Below are 14,938 nucleotides of genomic sequence, written 5' to 3'. Positions count from 1 at the left end.
ATTAGGCAATAGAGAATACAACCATTCTTTCTTCTATGTGATAGCTCCTCAAATATTTCAAGGCTGCTATCATTTCTCCCCTCCCTTATGTAGGCTAAATATACCAAGATACTTTTAACTTTTCTCCATCTTGGTCACCCTCCACTGAATCTGCTCCAGTTTGATGATATCCTTTTTGAACTGCAATGTCACAACTGGATGTGATATTTCACATGTGGTCTAATTGGGGCAGAGTAGAGTGAAAAAAATTACCTCTCATGATCTAGGAACAGTTTTGCCCTGAACAATTAGTTCAATTGGATAGAAATTATTATATGTTGGAGAGGGTCACTCCAAAATCAGATTTTGTAGCACACAGATCATTGCATATATCTAGAGGGCAGTTCAGAAGTTAGTTAAATCACTGTAATGTTTTTCCAATATAAAACTATATCAGCTTTCCTTGAATATATAGCAATACTAAGTACCAATATTTATTCACTTCATTCAATGTCTACATTGCACTAGAACCACAATAAACACCAATTTAATCTCTTCATTAGAACAATACATTTTAAGATCCAATTTCCTTGAATTTAAATTATTACATGTCTATAACAGTGCTTCCAATTTGACAATCACTTTTTTTAATGTAACTTGTAGCACCACCCTACAATCAGTAGAGGGCATTGTCATTTATCAGCTTTACAAACAGTCAGTACAGTAAGAATTTTGATCTCTGTTCAATTTTTGAGAACCATTCTAATATACCATTCTCAAAATTTTGAACCAGCAAAGAGAGACTCTGTCAAACAAGACAAAAGAGTTTGATTCTGGAAGGCAAATTAATTAAAATGATTCTTTTTTTCCATTGTCTTCCAAATCTGTGAGAACCAGTTATTTGATATAGAAAGTTAGATAATAAGAGGATATAGTCAGTGACTGATCATAATTCTAACAACAGAGAAAATGGGGGGACCCAGAACAATCAAGCTCACATAACTGAGTAATTTTTAAAAGCTTTTCTTAGTGATATGAAAGGTGATCAAGGATATGCAGCCCCATGTGGCAGGAAAAACCTCAAAATCTTTACTTAAAGCAGTGGTTGCCAAACCTTTATGTCCCATGCCCCCAGGAAATGTTTGGTTAATATTTGCACTCTCTAAAACAATAATTATGACATGTGACCTGTCACTAAGGGACATAAGTCACTCTTTGTTATACCCCCTGAAATTGCATCTCACATTTCCTGAGAATACAGTCAGCCCAGATTAAGAACCTCTTTCTTAAGGTCTTTCTCCACTACTGTGTTAAGTGCTATCCACCCATCCTTAAATCAGTAGAAAATCATAAAGTTGTTGTCCCACTGGTAATTCCTATCCTAACACTATGGTGATAATCCTACAATTGTCCTAGCTTTAAGGCACTACTCATATAGATAGCTCCCTGATTTTACTAGATGAGAAATAAGGTGAAAATATTGTACTACTTTAATCCCAGCACAGCAAAGGATGACTTAAGCTTTTGAGTCACACATGAGCTAGGCACAAGATAAAAGAAATATTATGTAAAGGCACAGCAGAAGAAAGATGCAACGGAGAAAGAAACTTAGTTACACATCTTTTCAAATTTACAAAGCACTGGCTTAAAAGCCAACTGCTTTAGAATTTTGGTATAGCTCTAGTTCCATCAGTTGAAATCAAGTGTAAACCTTTCATTTAGTATCTAGTATCTCACAGATATGTGACTGTGTGAAGTGCAATTTATTTGCAGCTCCTACTCCTTTTTCTCTTTTTTTTTTACCCCCTCACATGATCTATTATATGAGGTAGTTAATTCTGCTAATTCTTGGGAGAAGGAGAAGAGAAATACCTGGTCTGACTGCTGAATACCACAAAATATCTGAAGGGTGAACTCCCTGACTAGCCCTGAAATTCAAAGTAAAGTGGAAAAATCCCATTTTTCAGGATTTCAAAGAATAAGGGCATAAGAGAAAATCCCAACAAGAATTGTCCTTAAGCCATAGAATAACAACACCAGGGCCAGCACAGAGGTGTACAACCTGGATCCAGGCCCTCCCTTTTGCCAGCTTTCGGCATGTTCCCCTCTGCACCAATACATTGGAAAATTCTTAAATAATCAGGGAATTATTTAATTTATTTAATGTGAATGTTATCTCTACTCCCACGTCTGGCCCTCATTTGTCAGAGAGGAGAGTGACCTGTGGCATGTCCCTTGAAGGCCACCTTAGTCCATGGGATTAAAAAAAATATCTGAACACCTCTGGAGTAGAATGCAATGATGAAACAGTCACATTGTGGTCTCCATCCCTCCTGTTCTGTTTTTATACCACGCCAGTGTCTTTGGCCTCTCAAAGTGCTATGTGGCAATGAGTGAAGTCTCAGTAGAGATAGAAAAGGAGTGGCCTGAATCTCCATGAAGCACCCTGTACAAGAGCTCCTCTTTCTCTCGGTGACCTTGCTCCCTCAGCTGGGTCTCCTTCTCCAGGGCCTCACGAATGGTCAGAAGCTCCTCAGACAGCTGCCTGTTAAAGCATGGGAAGAATTACAGTTCTTAGACCACAGTGTACAGATAGAAAGAAATATGCATCACTTTTCCTTCCAAGGATTTGCCTCTTCGTGTATATAAACTTAAGTGTAAAAATTGCACAGCTTAGTGGCTACATTTAAAGACTTTTCAATTAGAAGGGCTCTGAAGCCTTTGTAGACTTCTATCCCTTTCTAAGTGGATCTAATAATTTTTATTGTTTTCTGCATTGGTGAAGGGTTGGGGATTATTAGCACACCGGGTTCTTGATTCCTTGAAGATATTTAAGATGCCCAATTTACCCCTTAACATTGCTGATACTCTGCATGGTCCCCGAAACACAAGCTTCACTCTCTGGAGGAAGATCCTTGAGGCATCAGAGGACAATCCCAGTTAATTCCAGAGCCAGAAAGTCCTATAGATTCTATTCTTATTTGTGGCTCTTCAAATGTTAGTGAACTCTTAATTGTCATCAGCTGTAGCCTGAGTCTGCACAAGATGCTAAGCCATGATTTCATAATTTCTTGAATATATCATTATAAGTCATAAACCATGATTTCCAAAATATAGTGACTTTTAAGACAAAGCTAGAGAAATGCCATTATGGCTTAGTGTGCTGTATAAGCCCAGCTAGTCTAACAGTTGGGAGGAATAATGGAAGGTTGCAGTTTAAAAACATATGGAAGCCACAAAACACTCACCCACTTCTACTAGGAGAAATCACACATAATATATTCTTGAAAGTAAACATCAATTAAAAAAAACTGCCCAAGAATTTAGTAGTTCACATGTTTCTAAAGCTACTAAGTACAGTAGCCGTGAGACTTTGGGGAATAAAAAGATTTCCCATAGTCATCAGATTACACTGACACAGAAAACTGATCAAACAAGGAATCATATTTGAATGGGAGCTGGTTTGGGTCTAACGATTAAAGCACCAGGCTAAAACTAGGCAACTGAGTTCTAGTTCTGCCCTAGGCATAAAAGCTGGCTGGCTGGCTGACTTTGGCCCAAACACACTCTCTGGACCCCACCCTGTTTACAAATTTCTTGTTGTGGTAAAAACAAGATCTTCTGCTCCTTCAGCTACTTGTAAAGTAATAAAGGTGAGATAAAAATCTACTAAAGAACATAACATTTTTTAATGATTGTTACTGTAGTGAAGATATCACCTTGTCACTGTCACGTGGTTCTGCATCCGTACTTGGAGATCTTCATTTTCCTGTTGTAGAATTTTAATTTTCTCTTCAAGTAGTAAGTTTGACTCCATCTAAGAGAGGACCAGAAGGGTGAGCAAACCTCAGATACAACAAAGGTATAGCATGCAAGAAGTTCACAGTGACATAAAGACCAAGTAGCAAGCTGCAGAACTTTATGGGAATATGATCATCCTAAACATATTTACACCCTGGAAACTGTAGATTTATGCACTAATAAAATCCTGGTCTGTGCCCTCATATCTGTAGAGAATTGGGAATCACTTGCGAATCAATTGGGAATCCTTTGTAGGAAACGGAAGAACATTACTGGTTTGTAAACTATTTTTCAAGCGCAAATGCACCTTCTAAAAGTCTTGGATTACAATTCCAAGCATTAGCATGTAACTTTATGAAAAAGCACATGATTTGCAGGGAAGGTCAAAGGTTCCAGATAAGAGTTCTGAATCCCCAACAGTTCTAATTAGGGCTGAAAAATGTCTATCCATATCCCTCAAGAATCCTTACCAGTACAAATAAAACGTATTTTGTATTATCAGTGATCTGATCTTGAGTTCTACATGGATCTGCTCACAAAGAGAACTGAGTCCCCTAGTGATCCGTCAACATAATCACTAGATGCTTAGCCTGTCACCTGGTCCCTCCTTCCTACTATTCCACTCGGGAGGTTGCATGCCAAATGGAAACAAGAACCACTGCCAAAGTGGAAGTGAATCATAGCCTTGAATGCAAAGGGCAGCCTATGAAGCTGTAGGAGGAGACCCCTGATTCAACCTACCTGCTCCTGTTATCCCACTAAGGCAAGGAGGGGATGGCAGGTTTGCAAAAAGGAATCTAGTATGGCCAGTTGAAAAAAGCTTGCTGATTCTGGAGAATGGAAGATAAGGGCTTTGTTGTAATTCCTCCCAAATCAGTGGTGGGATAAGGCATCCCTAATTAGATGACTACTGATTGGTTGAGATATTTCTTTGCTTATCTAATGGCCAGGAAGGGAAAATTAATGGACTGTCAGTTCTCTGGGAACGCTGCCTATTCATACAAGTGTGAAAATACCAGTTCCTGTTGCATCAACATGTCCTAAAAGAGCCTTCCCAAGCCATTCTTCATTTTAATAGTGAGATTAGATGACTCGGCCCATGGAAAAAAATGGTCAATTGCAAGGCCCCTTAGATAAAGGCAGTTACCTATATTCTTTTCATTCCACAGTATCCAGAGGCACACAATTGGGAAAGGTGATTCTCACTCACTCTCTTTTGAAGCAAAATTCAGCTCTCTTATCAGTCTTTCCAGTTACATCTAGAATTCATACAAGTAACCCACCACTATTTCCAGGTTCAGCAGCTTCTTGTCCAAGCTGTGGATGCGTTCATTCTTCATCTCAATGACAAAATGTAGACTCTCTAGTTCTTGCTCCCAGAACTGGCTGGGGGTCCCATAGTCCTTTAAAGGTTTTTATTTTAAAAAAGGAGAGAAATGCATTTATTTGTTTGTAGCGGCTCTGTTCCCCCCCCCACCTAGTATAAGTTGCCAAAATAGCTAGCAAAAAAAGGCATTAAGTTTCAACTAGTCCAGAGCAGGAATGGGCATGCCTTAGATGGACCATATAACATCTGTGCTTTGTGAGCTTCACTGTTGCCAGTTTGTTTCCAGGTGCAATTCAAGGAGCTGGTTGCTTCCTATACAGCAGGGGTGTCAAACTCGCGTCGTCACGATGTCTTGCACTTACTTGCACTTGCACTTACAATGGTTGCAGCATCTTTCAATCAGGTGATATGATTTGCAACTTTCCCTGCTGGCTTCCCACAAGCAAAGTCATGTAGAAGCTGGCAGAGAAGGTTGTACGACTCTTGGGTAAGTCTCTCCCACCTGTGCACCTACTCTGAGCCTGTGTGCTTACGCCACACTTTCCTGGTCACCTGTACAATCTTGTGCACCTTCCCCTACCCAGCAGCAGTCACCCCCAAACCTCACCATGCTCCACTGCATGTCCTTTACCACTTGTGTATGCTTGCACCCCCTCCCCAGACACTCCTGCACGTCCTTGCTCCTTCCCCCACCCAGTAGTAGCCATTTGCATGTCTTTGTCCTGTTTGCAAGCCATATGGGTTTTGCAACTTCCTGCCAGCTTCCATGCTCAGTTTATTTGTGAAAAGCTGACAGGAAGTTGCGAGAAAATATTTGCTTAACAGCCCACTATTTTCACTTAATGACAATAGCAACAAGGACTGCAGGGTTTACTGTTGCTAAGTGGTGTGATCATGTGACATTATGCTTTATGTCTACATTAGTTAGTTGTAATTCAAGGACTATCCATAATCAGTTTCAAGCACACTAAATCAAGCAGCGATAGGAACTGTGAAAAGTAATTGTTTTTATGACCTTATAGTGCAGAATGGCTGCTGAAAGCAAAAGCATGTATCTTTCCTCCAACTTTTTTATTGTGGTTTTATTTTGATATGTTCAGAAGACCCTGCTGTTTAGACTCTGTTACTTGCTCCTTTTAAATAAATAAGATCAAGATATCCCACACAGTGTAAAGTCACCTGAATGTGCTTTTTATAATCTCTGCTCAGAATTGACTCTTCTACCCGTTTCATTTTCTCCTGAAAGACCTTCAACTGGGAAGTCAGCTTGTCAATGGTCTCCTGGAGCAGAAAGATGAGACGGATTAGTCTTACTTTATGACTTTCATTGTATCTTCCCTGCTCTCCATTCTCAGTGCCATAGTGCTGAAATGAGTCGATTTCACCATTGGCTACCTCATTTTTAATTTCAACAGAACCTCAAAGGTTAATGATTTGGGACAAAACTTCCTTTTGCCATTTCTGATACAGAAGCCCTAGCAGTCGGAACGCTATACTACCATATTATTGGTTTTGGACATTTCTCCACCAATGATATTACAGCATCATCCAGCCATTGTTGTGATGTCACAACAAGACCTCCCCTGTTTCACTTTTATTACAAGCAGAAGACTCTGGAAGATGCCATGGGTCATTAATTAGGATGTTGGTGTTTCCAAACAAGAACATAATAGCAATTATAATTTTCTACTACCACACACCTATAGCTAGTTTCACCGTGCTCAATTCCTCAAAGTGCAATATATAATAGAATGATCCAATGTACATCTCACAACATTGTGTCCTCTAGAAGCACAAAAGTACAATTCCATAATTATCAATCAGAGTAAGGAGGCACATTGGGAAGGGACCAGGTAGAACAAAGCAGATCAAAACAGAGATCAAATAAGTATAGGCTTTTTTGCTGCCATCTTGACCTGCTGAACTGAATCTGGAGCTTTCTATTTCCCTGAAGCAGAGAAACTGGTACCTGCAAAGATGCCTGAGTTTTTTGGTAGGATTCAGTTAGGAGAAGCTTCTCTTGATCATGTGTTTTCTGGAGGTCTGCAAGAGAAAGACAAAATGGGGGTCAGAACAAAAGAAAGCACAAGCTCCATTTTGATGTATCCGTGATTTCTTTATAGGCAGTGACTGACAAATCACTCGTATTGAGTCACATCCAGGAGGCAGACAGAGTAAGCAAACAGATCATTGGAAATTGTATGGACAAAGAACCAGAAGGCACTGAAAAACCGAATGAGCCACATTGTTACAGTATTGCATCTCAAGTGAATATGAGCTATCTATAGGGAACAAGAACTGAATGATGGCAAATTAGTTTGGGGAGATGTCATATTGGTGATGAGCCAAGGGTTTCCTGCAAACACCACCACTTTCTAGAGAAATCAATAGGTACCTCTTTCTGTATAGCAAAATTATGACTAAAGCTTTTTTAGAGGTGGTAAGTAGACCGGTCATTAAAAATTGTGCTCATAAATGTGATGGTATTCCTGCTATTTCTTGCTGAGTTTCTGTGGTTATTACTTATGCTTTGGTCATTCAGCCACCTTTTTATATCTTTCCCATAAAACTGGAGAAAGAGGCTTGTTAATTGTGCTGTTAATAAAGGACAGCTATCTGTGGCAGTTAGGATCCCAAAGAAAAGCACTAAGAGGCAGAAGATCCAATGGACAATTTTGCAACCTTACTGTTGGAGTGTTAGCTTGTTTTTCTATCATTCAAACAAAGTATTAAACTGCAAGGCAAGGAATCCCCAATGTCTTTGGGAAGCCCCAAAGGACATCTGCACCTCATACCATGGCCAGTCTCTTACTCCTTTCCCCTAAATATTGCCATCTGATGGCTGCCTTTTCTGTAATAGCCTCTGCCCTAAGGAACAGCCTCTCCCCTGACCTTCGGCAGCTCTCTGCCCTCCTAGCCTTCCACAAAGCCTTGCATAAAGATCCAGATTTTCCCCAAAGCGATGGGATAAGAATAGGTGACTGCACATTAGAAGTTTGACTTGGTGTCAGGTGTTGATTGCTTTTAATTTTTATTCATTTATTTGTTCAATTTCTATGGCCACCCAACTCAGTCAATGATGCTATTAATGTTTTAGTATGTTAGAGTTTACTGTGGTTTTTATGTTGTTTTGATTAAGAGATGCCCAGGATTGTTTATAAGAGAGGTGGATATATAAATGTTTTAAGTAAATAAATAAAATCTGGACCTGTCTAAATGTGGGGAGACACAATTATTTCATTCCGAGCCTTCATCTTTGGCAGAGACTTGTTACAGACTTGTTTTACACTAATCTGGATGATTATTATTTCTGCCTTTTTTATATAACTCAAGGTGGCATACATTGGTGCTTTATTTTTGAAAAGTCAAAAGAAATGTTACGGATACCATAAACATGTTTTAGATTCTTACTTTGCAGTGTTTCCTCCTGTTCTCTCTTCAACATATCATATTTTTTAGAGAATTGTTTGTGCTGTAAATCCTCCTTCTCTACCTAAGGAAGGGAAAACTATAAAAGGTTAAGCTGCAGATAAATAAAAAAATACATTATTATCATGAAACATACACTATAATTATCCAAAAAGAATTTTGAGTGGTTTTCCTCAATTGCGCTCTTCTAGATTACAACTCCCAAACCCCCCAGTTGACTGAAATGGAAGTGGCCAGATTAGCATTTTAATTTTATGCAGCTTTATGAGTAACCCTAATGAATTTACATCTGAATACACTTGCATAGGATTTTGAATAGAGACTGGTGATGTTGGAAGCATTCTTTTTTTTTTTGTAAAAGTTTTTTATTTTTCCTTTCAAATTTACTCTTAAATATACATTCTTATATTTGCTATTTAACATTTGTCAATTCATATCATTTTTCCGCCTGTATATTTACATTTTCATACTTTCTTACTTCCCCTCCCCCTGATTTAATAATGTGTCATCCGAGTTATTTGTTTTATGCTTTATTCCTTTATTCTATTTGTATCTTTTTTCAAGCCAAACATAAAATTGTCCCCATGTCCTATAGTACACTGATTCCTCTTGTCCTTTATTCTCAATGTCAACCTGTTCATTTCTGCACAATCTAATATCTTCTTTTTACCTCCCCTTCCAAATATAATTCTGGCTGCTGTTATTATTTGTACAATCAAATATGAATCTTTTTTACTATATTTCTCTGATAGAATACCAATACCTCTTTGGGCTGATGTATCATTTTCTCTAACCATGTTTGTATTTTAACCCAATAGCTTTTTGTATCCCTACACGTCCACCACATATGATAATATGTCCCTGGTAATTGGTGATATTTCCATCATTTAGCTGATATATCCTTAAACATTTTTGCTAATCTTTCCGGTTCCATGTGCCATCTATAAAACATTTTATATAAGTTCTCTTTATATGCTGTCGTCATTGTCAATTTATAGTTCCTTTCCCATAGTTGTTGCCATTTTTCTAATTCTATTGTATATCCAAAGTTTTTTGCCCATCTTATCATTGTTTCTTTAACCTCTTCTTCTGATGTTAGAAGCATTCTTTTCCCCTACTAGAACATCAGATCAAACAGATTTGGTAGGCTTTTAAATGGGGGGGGGACCCATGCCAAAAAAAGGATCAGTTGCAAAAAGTGTATTTTCATCATGGAGAATTATTAATTATTAACAAAGCACTATGGCACAGAGATAAAGAAGCAGATTTGATGAATGAAAAATGATAGATTAGTTCATGTTTAGTTCATATCCATAGTCAACCAACAACCTTTGGCTGTTAAGGATAGTCTAGTCTGCAATAGTGGCAAATATCTGTAGCTTGGGTGTAGGATGAGGGTGAAGGCTTCTTCTTTGAACATGTGGGTTGGTTTCCGAACATTTTGTCAACAGGCTAGGTAGACAGCAGACTTCAATGAAGTCTGCTGTCAACATATGATAATTTAGGTAGAAATAGTATAGCTCATTTTCGATAATAATGCCCATGTCTACAAGTCTTGGGTGGTAACTATTGTAAATCAGCTAGTTACCGTTAGCAGAAACTGGCCCATGGTCTACTGACACAGGAGCCAAATAATAAAGCTGTTAACTTTGTCTCCATATTTATCCAAACAACATTATTTTGGTGAGCGCTGAAGAAAATTAATTCTCCTCAGTTTGAACAGCTCCCATTAAAGAAGAAAGAAGGAAGTAGATAAACTTTCCCCAACTTTGGGAAAACCCACAGGGATTTCTCTTGCAGCATCACTTTCCACAAAGAGTGAGAAAAGGGGAGATAGTAGGAAAGGAAAAGAGCAGTTGTCAAATTGGTGAGGTTTCCAATGTACATGGAGAAACTAACATTTTTATTTGTGTTTTTTTTAGAGATCCCAGGTGAGTTCAAATATGTGGTCTTTAAAAACAGTGAGTTCAAACCAACCGAGGTAATATAACAATAACAATAGCAATCGCAATAGCAATCGCAATAGCAATCGCAATAGCAGTTAGACTTATATACCGCTTCATAGGGCTTTCAGGCCTCTCTAAGCGGTTTACAGAGTCAGCATATTGCCCCCACAGTCTGGGTCCTCATTTCACCCACCTCGGAAGGATGGAAGGCTGAGTCAACCTTGAGCCGGTGAGATTAGAACTGCTGAACTGCAGATAACAGTCAGCTGAAGTGGCCTGCAGTACTGCACCCTAACCACTGTGTCACCTCGGCTCTTGGTTTGAACAAAGTTGTTCATCTTCAAATGCAACACTACTCTACTCGGGTGACACAAAAGCGGGAGGCATATAAATCCTGAGTTTGTATGGTGTCCCCAAGGAGTGTATTAGGGGCTTATCTGAATCTGATTACTGCAGAAAACAGAAGAAAAGGAATTCCAAACTGAAAAGAAATATACGTGAGCACCTAATTAGATGCATATTGAATGGGCAGGTCTAACCTGGAGTTGAATGTCCTGGCTAAGTCTGTGAGCATGGTGAACTTCCTTCAGACGATCTTCCTCTTCCTGTTGCTGGAACCTTGTGGTCTCCTCCATCTGCTTCTCCAGCAGTGCAACCTTCCTTTTTTCTGCTTCATTGTGCAAATAATCTGTCTTGGCTTGTCCAAGGAGAAGGGAGAAAAGAAGAATTACATATATGTGGCTTTCTTTTCCCTTTCCCCACCTTGGTTGTTATGCTGTTATTTTTCCTCCAACATTGTGATCAAAGCCCAGTTTGTTATCTAAAAGGGTTTCTGGGAACAGATACCACATGTCCTATCAATACAGGTAGTTCTCCATTTACGATCACAATTGCGCCCCAAATTTCTGTTGCTACGTAAGGCATTTAAGTAAGTTTTGCAATCTTTCTTGCCACAATTGTTAAGGGAGTCACTGCAGTTATTCTGTTGGTAAAACAGTTGGTAAAATGAATCTAGCTCCCCCATTGACTTTGCTTGTCAGAAAGGCGCAAAACCACGAGACACTGCCACCATCATAAATGCGAGTCAGTTGCCCGCCTGAATTCTGGTCATGTGACCGTGGGGATGTCACAACCATCGTAAGTGTGAAAACCAGTCATAAGCCACTTTTTAAAAATGCCATTGTAACTTTGAATGGCCATTAAACAACTGTTGTAGGTTGAGGACTACCTGTACAGAAGAACATGAATTTCTGAAGAAGCTTCTGGGATATCTGACATTGCTAGCAAGACTGCTCGTTCAGCCACACACAATGTCTAGGGTCCCTCTAGATCTAGAAGAGTCTGTGAAAAGCATCAGATATAAACTGGAAGTAACAAATCTTTATTTCTCTACATGCATGATTTGCTTGCTTAAACAAGCTACTCTCTCATGCCATTTGCAATCAGTGACAGATAGGAATATTTGTCTGTCATGAGGTTAATGAGGCCTTATGAATGTTATATGCAGTACAGAATATAGGAAGAGAGTTACATAAATCTGGATTCCCATGCATCGTGTCAGGAATTAAAACTCCCTAAATAATTCAGAGGGAACATGCAAAAAATGAGCTGCGGGTATCTCAGGACTTTGATCAAACCAACTGATGCCCTTGAATATAGAATTCTGTCCTGAATACCACATCTGACCTAACAACCTGGAAAGGAGATTCTTTAAAATCCCAGATGAACCCAATTAATATTTATAAATGAAAACAAAATCTGTTTGCTGCAGTCTTTTTATTATTCACCACTGTATAAGGAACCTGGATGAGCTATAATAAGCGTTAAATGCTGTTCATTTAAACAACTGGAATTTGGTATTGCTTCTTTGTTGGGAAAGCCATAGAGTTTTGTTTATTTAGAGCAAAAAATTGGTGTAGCGCAACATGTTAAGTCACATGCGCTATCATTTACTGACACTATGAACCAGTGAAAAATACCTGTTTATATTGCAATTATAAACATTCATACTCCAAGAGAGCAATGACATTGTATGGATGGATACACTATAGCTCAAGAGCTAGAAAGAAATATTCAGTATAATTCTGTTACATGCTTCGGCTGATGGGAACACATTTGTCAGCAGAATGCAGGAGAATCTGTTTTCTTCTATCCAAGCATTCTTTTACGTACCCAGAAAAATCTACTTTGGATGAGTGGGGGAAGACAGCTCCTCCCAAGTAGATTTGTGATCCTGAATACTTAAAGCCTTGTTTTTTGTTTTTTTTTAATGGCAGTGTATTGCATGCTGACTGATGTTCCCTGTGTGTAGAAGTGCAATTTTGAGTAACGGAGTTCAGTGTTTTCCTCAACTCCTGCTCTCACCTCCTCTCCAAGGTATTTGTAAGAATTCTGTTATGTTTTTATAATAATAACTTTGGAGCAAAAGCCTTTGGAGCAGAGGTGGGTAGTAACTCAGACTGCCACACCCCCGAACCGGTTCTATAGGTGGTGGCGCTCTCTTGATTTTCAGTTCTGAGCATGCGCAGAACAATCTTCATTGCAAAAATGTTGTTTTTTTTCCCTTTTCTAACTTTGTGCGCATGCGCAGACCTTTTTAGGTGCAAATGTGCACCAGTAATGGCAGCAACCCACCCCTGATTTGGAGCAAAAAGAAAAACCTCAACAAAGTGATTAGCATAGCCTCTCAGTACAGTACACTTGATAGAACACTAAGGATTAGTACATGGAGATAATAAAGCAGGGAAGGCATAAAACTTGCTCCAGAATCTAACATTATTTAACTGTACCAACATGTTCTGCAATGGTTCTCTGAGCAATTTCTTTGAATCCCTCCCAATTTTTTAATCTCTGTTACAAACTCACCTCTCCCAAACTTTGCTTACTTCCCACAATGATTGATTGGGTTGGAATTTTCTAGGGAATTTTCAGCCAGCCCATCTGCCAAAGCTTTTGAACATTACGAAGTTTTATCTTTAGTTTAGGTGATATAATTAAAGTCAATAATTAAACCTACCTATGATAAGAAATCAGAACAGGTTACTATCATGGTCTCACACACACAATCCTGGATTAATATACTACCCGTATGAACACACATGAAATCGTTTTCTCAAATAGAGTTTATCCCAAAATCAAATTTAGGATACACATGTGACTACAGGTAGTCCTCAACTTACAACCACAACTGAGCCCAAAATTTATGTTGCTAAGTGAGAAATTTATTAAGTGAGTTTTGCCCCATTTTATGACTTTTCTTGTCACATTTGTTAAGTGAATCACCACAGTTGTAAAACTAGTAACATGGTTGTTAAATGGATCTGGTTTCCCCATTAATTTTGCTTGTCACAAGGTTGCAAAACATGGTCACAAGACCATGGTCATATGTGTGAAAAATGGTCGTAAGTCACTTCTTTCACTGCCATTACAACTTCGAACAGTCACTAAATGAAATGTTGCAAATCGAGGACTATTTGTATTTTTAGGAATACCCTGTTGTTGTTACTAATTCTTCGTTGCCGTCAGACAGGTGCACCAGTCATTGTTGCTACTTTATGTCTACCTTGTATATAGCATGGTACAGAAGAGGCTATGTTCCACTCTGTAAGAAGAGGGTTAATATATGCCAATCTCCTATGCATGCATCATTTTCTGGATCACAACAGATCAGATGTACACCCAGCTTGCTATAGATGGAATCCATCTGCAAGCTCCAGATCCACATTTCTGTGTCCATATTAGGACAGAGTCTTTCTTAGGTCACCATGAAGTTCACGAAAATATACAAGCTATCTCCCAGCTTCTGCGAATGCTTTATGGAAACCTGGGGTATCTAGTTTGCAGAGCTATTTATATGCAAAGAGTTTCACACAGCACTTGGTATAAGGCAGGCAATTCCATAGCAGATATTTCCCCAGAATTTAAGGAAGAATTCGATTTCTTTGAACCTGTGAATTATAAGTGCAACAAAAGCAACACCGGAGCAAAGTGGGAAAGGAGAATATAAGAAAAGGAAACCATCAAACCCACTTCGTGCATAGCTTGATGCACTAAATAAAGAGTAAATAGTTATCTAAAGGTTTTCTCAGTAACTTGAAAAGCTTAAGCTGGGAACTTTGGGGTTAATATGTTACTAGGCCTGAAAAACCTACATTTAAAAAATAAATAACTATTTGTTTGCAGAGATGAGAGTGCATGACTACTCAGCAACATTAAGGAGAAGATGATTGCCAAGTCTTCACATACTAAAGGTAAAGATAAAGATTCCCCTTGCACCTATGTGCTAGTCATTCCTGACTCTAGGGGGCAGTGCTCATCTCCGTTTCAAAGCCGAAGAGCCAGCGCTGTCCAAAGAAGTCTCCGTGGTCATGTAGTCGGCATGATTAAATGCTGAAGGTGCACGGAACGCTTTTACCTTCTCATCAAAGGTGGTTCCTATTTTTCTACTGGCATTTTT

General features: G+C 38.8%; 1 protein-coding gene across 1 annotated transcript in view; it reads right to left on the bottom strand.

The window, feature by feature from the left end:
• Positions 1–447: 447 nt before the first annotated feature.
• CCDC69 (coiled-coil domain containing 69) overlaps positions 448–14,938 on the bottom strand; it is a 37,960-nt gene continuing 23,469 nt past the window's right edge. Inside the window, exons 3-9 of the mRNA XM_014067163.2 lie at positions 11,022–11,179; positions 8,519–8,600; positions 7,077–7,150; positions 6,287–6,388; positions 5,064–5,183; positions 3,699–3,796; positions 448–2,524 (exon numbers count right to left, since the gene is read on the bottom strand). Of these exons, the coding sequence (XP_013922638.2) occupies positions 2,359–2,524; positions 3,699–3,796; positions 5,064–5,183; positions 6,287–6,388; positions 7,077–7,150; positions 8,519–8,600; positions 11,022–11,179 (800 nt within the window). The 3' untranslated portion in view covers positions 448–2,358. The remainder of the gene's footprint in view (positions 2,525–3,698; positions 3,797–5,063; positions 5,184–6,286; positions 6,389–7,076; positions 7,151–8,518; positions 8,601–11,021; positions 11,180–14,938) is intronic.

The sequence above is a fragment of the Thamnophis sirtalis genome, unplaced genomic scaffold (assembly GCF_051295495.1).
Source record: "Thamnophis sirtalis isolate CommonGarterSnake01/CBP01778 unplaced genomic scaffold, rThaSir2_p1.2 scaffold_3, whole genome shotgun sequence".
NCBI classification, from domain to species: Eukaryota; Metazoa; Chordata; class Lepidosauria; order Squamata; family Natricidae; genus Thamnophis; species Thamnophis sirtalis.
The sequence above is the reverse complement of the archived record's forward strand: the minus strand, read 5'-3'. Positions and strand labels throughout refer to the sequence as shown.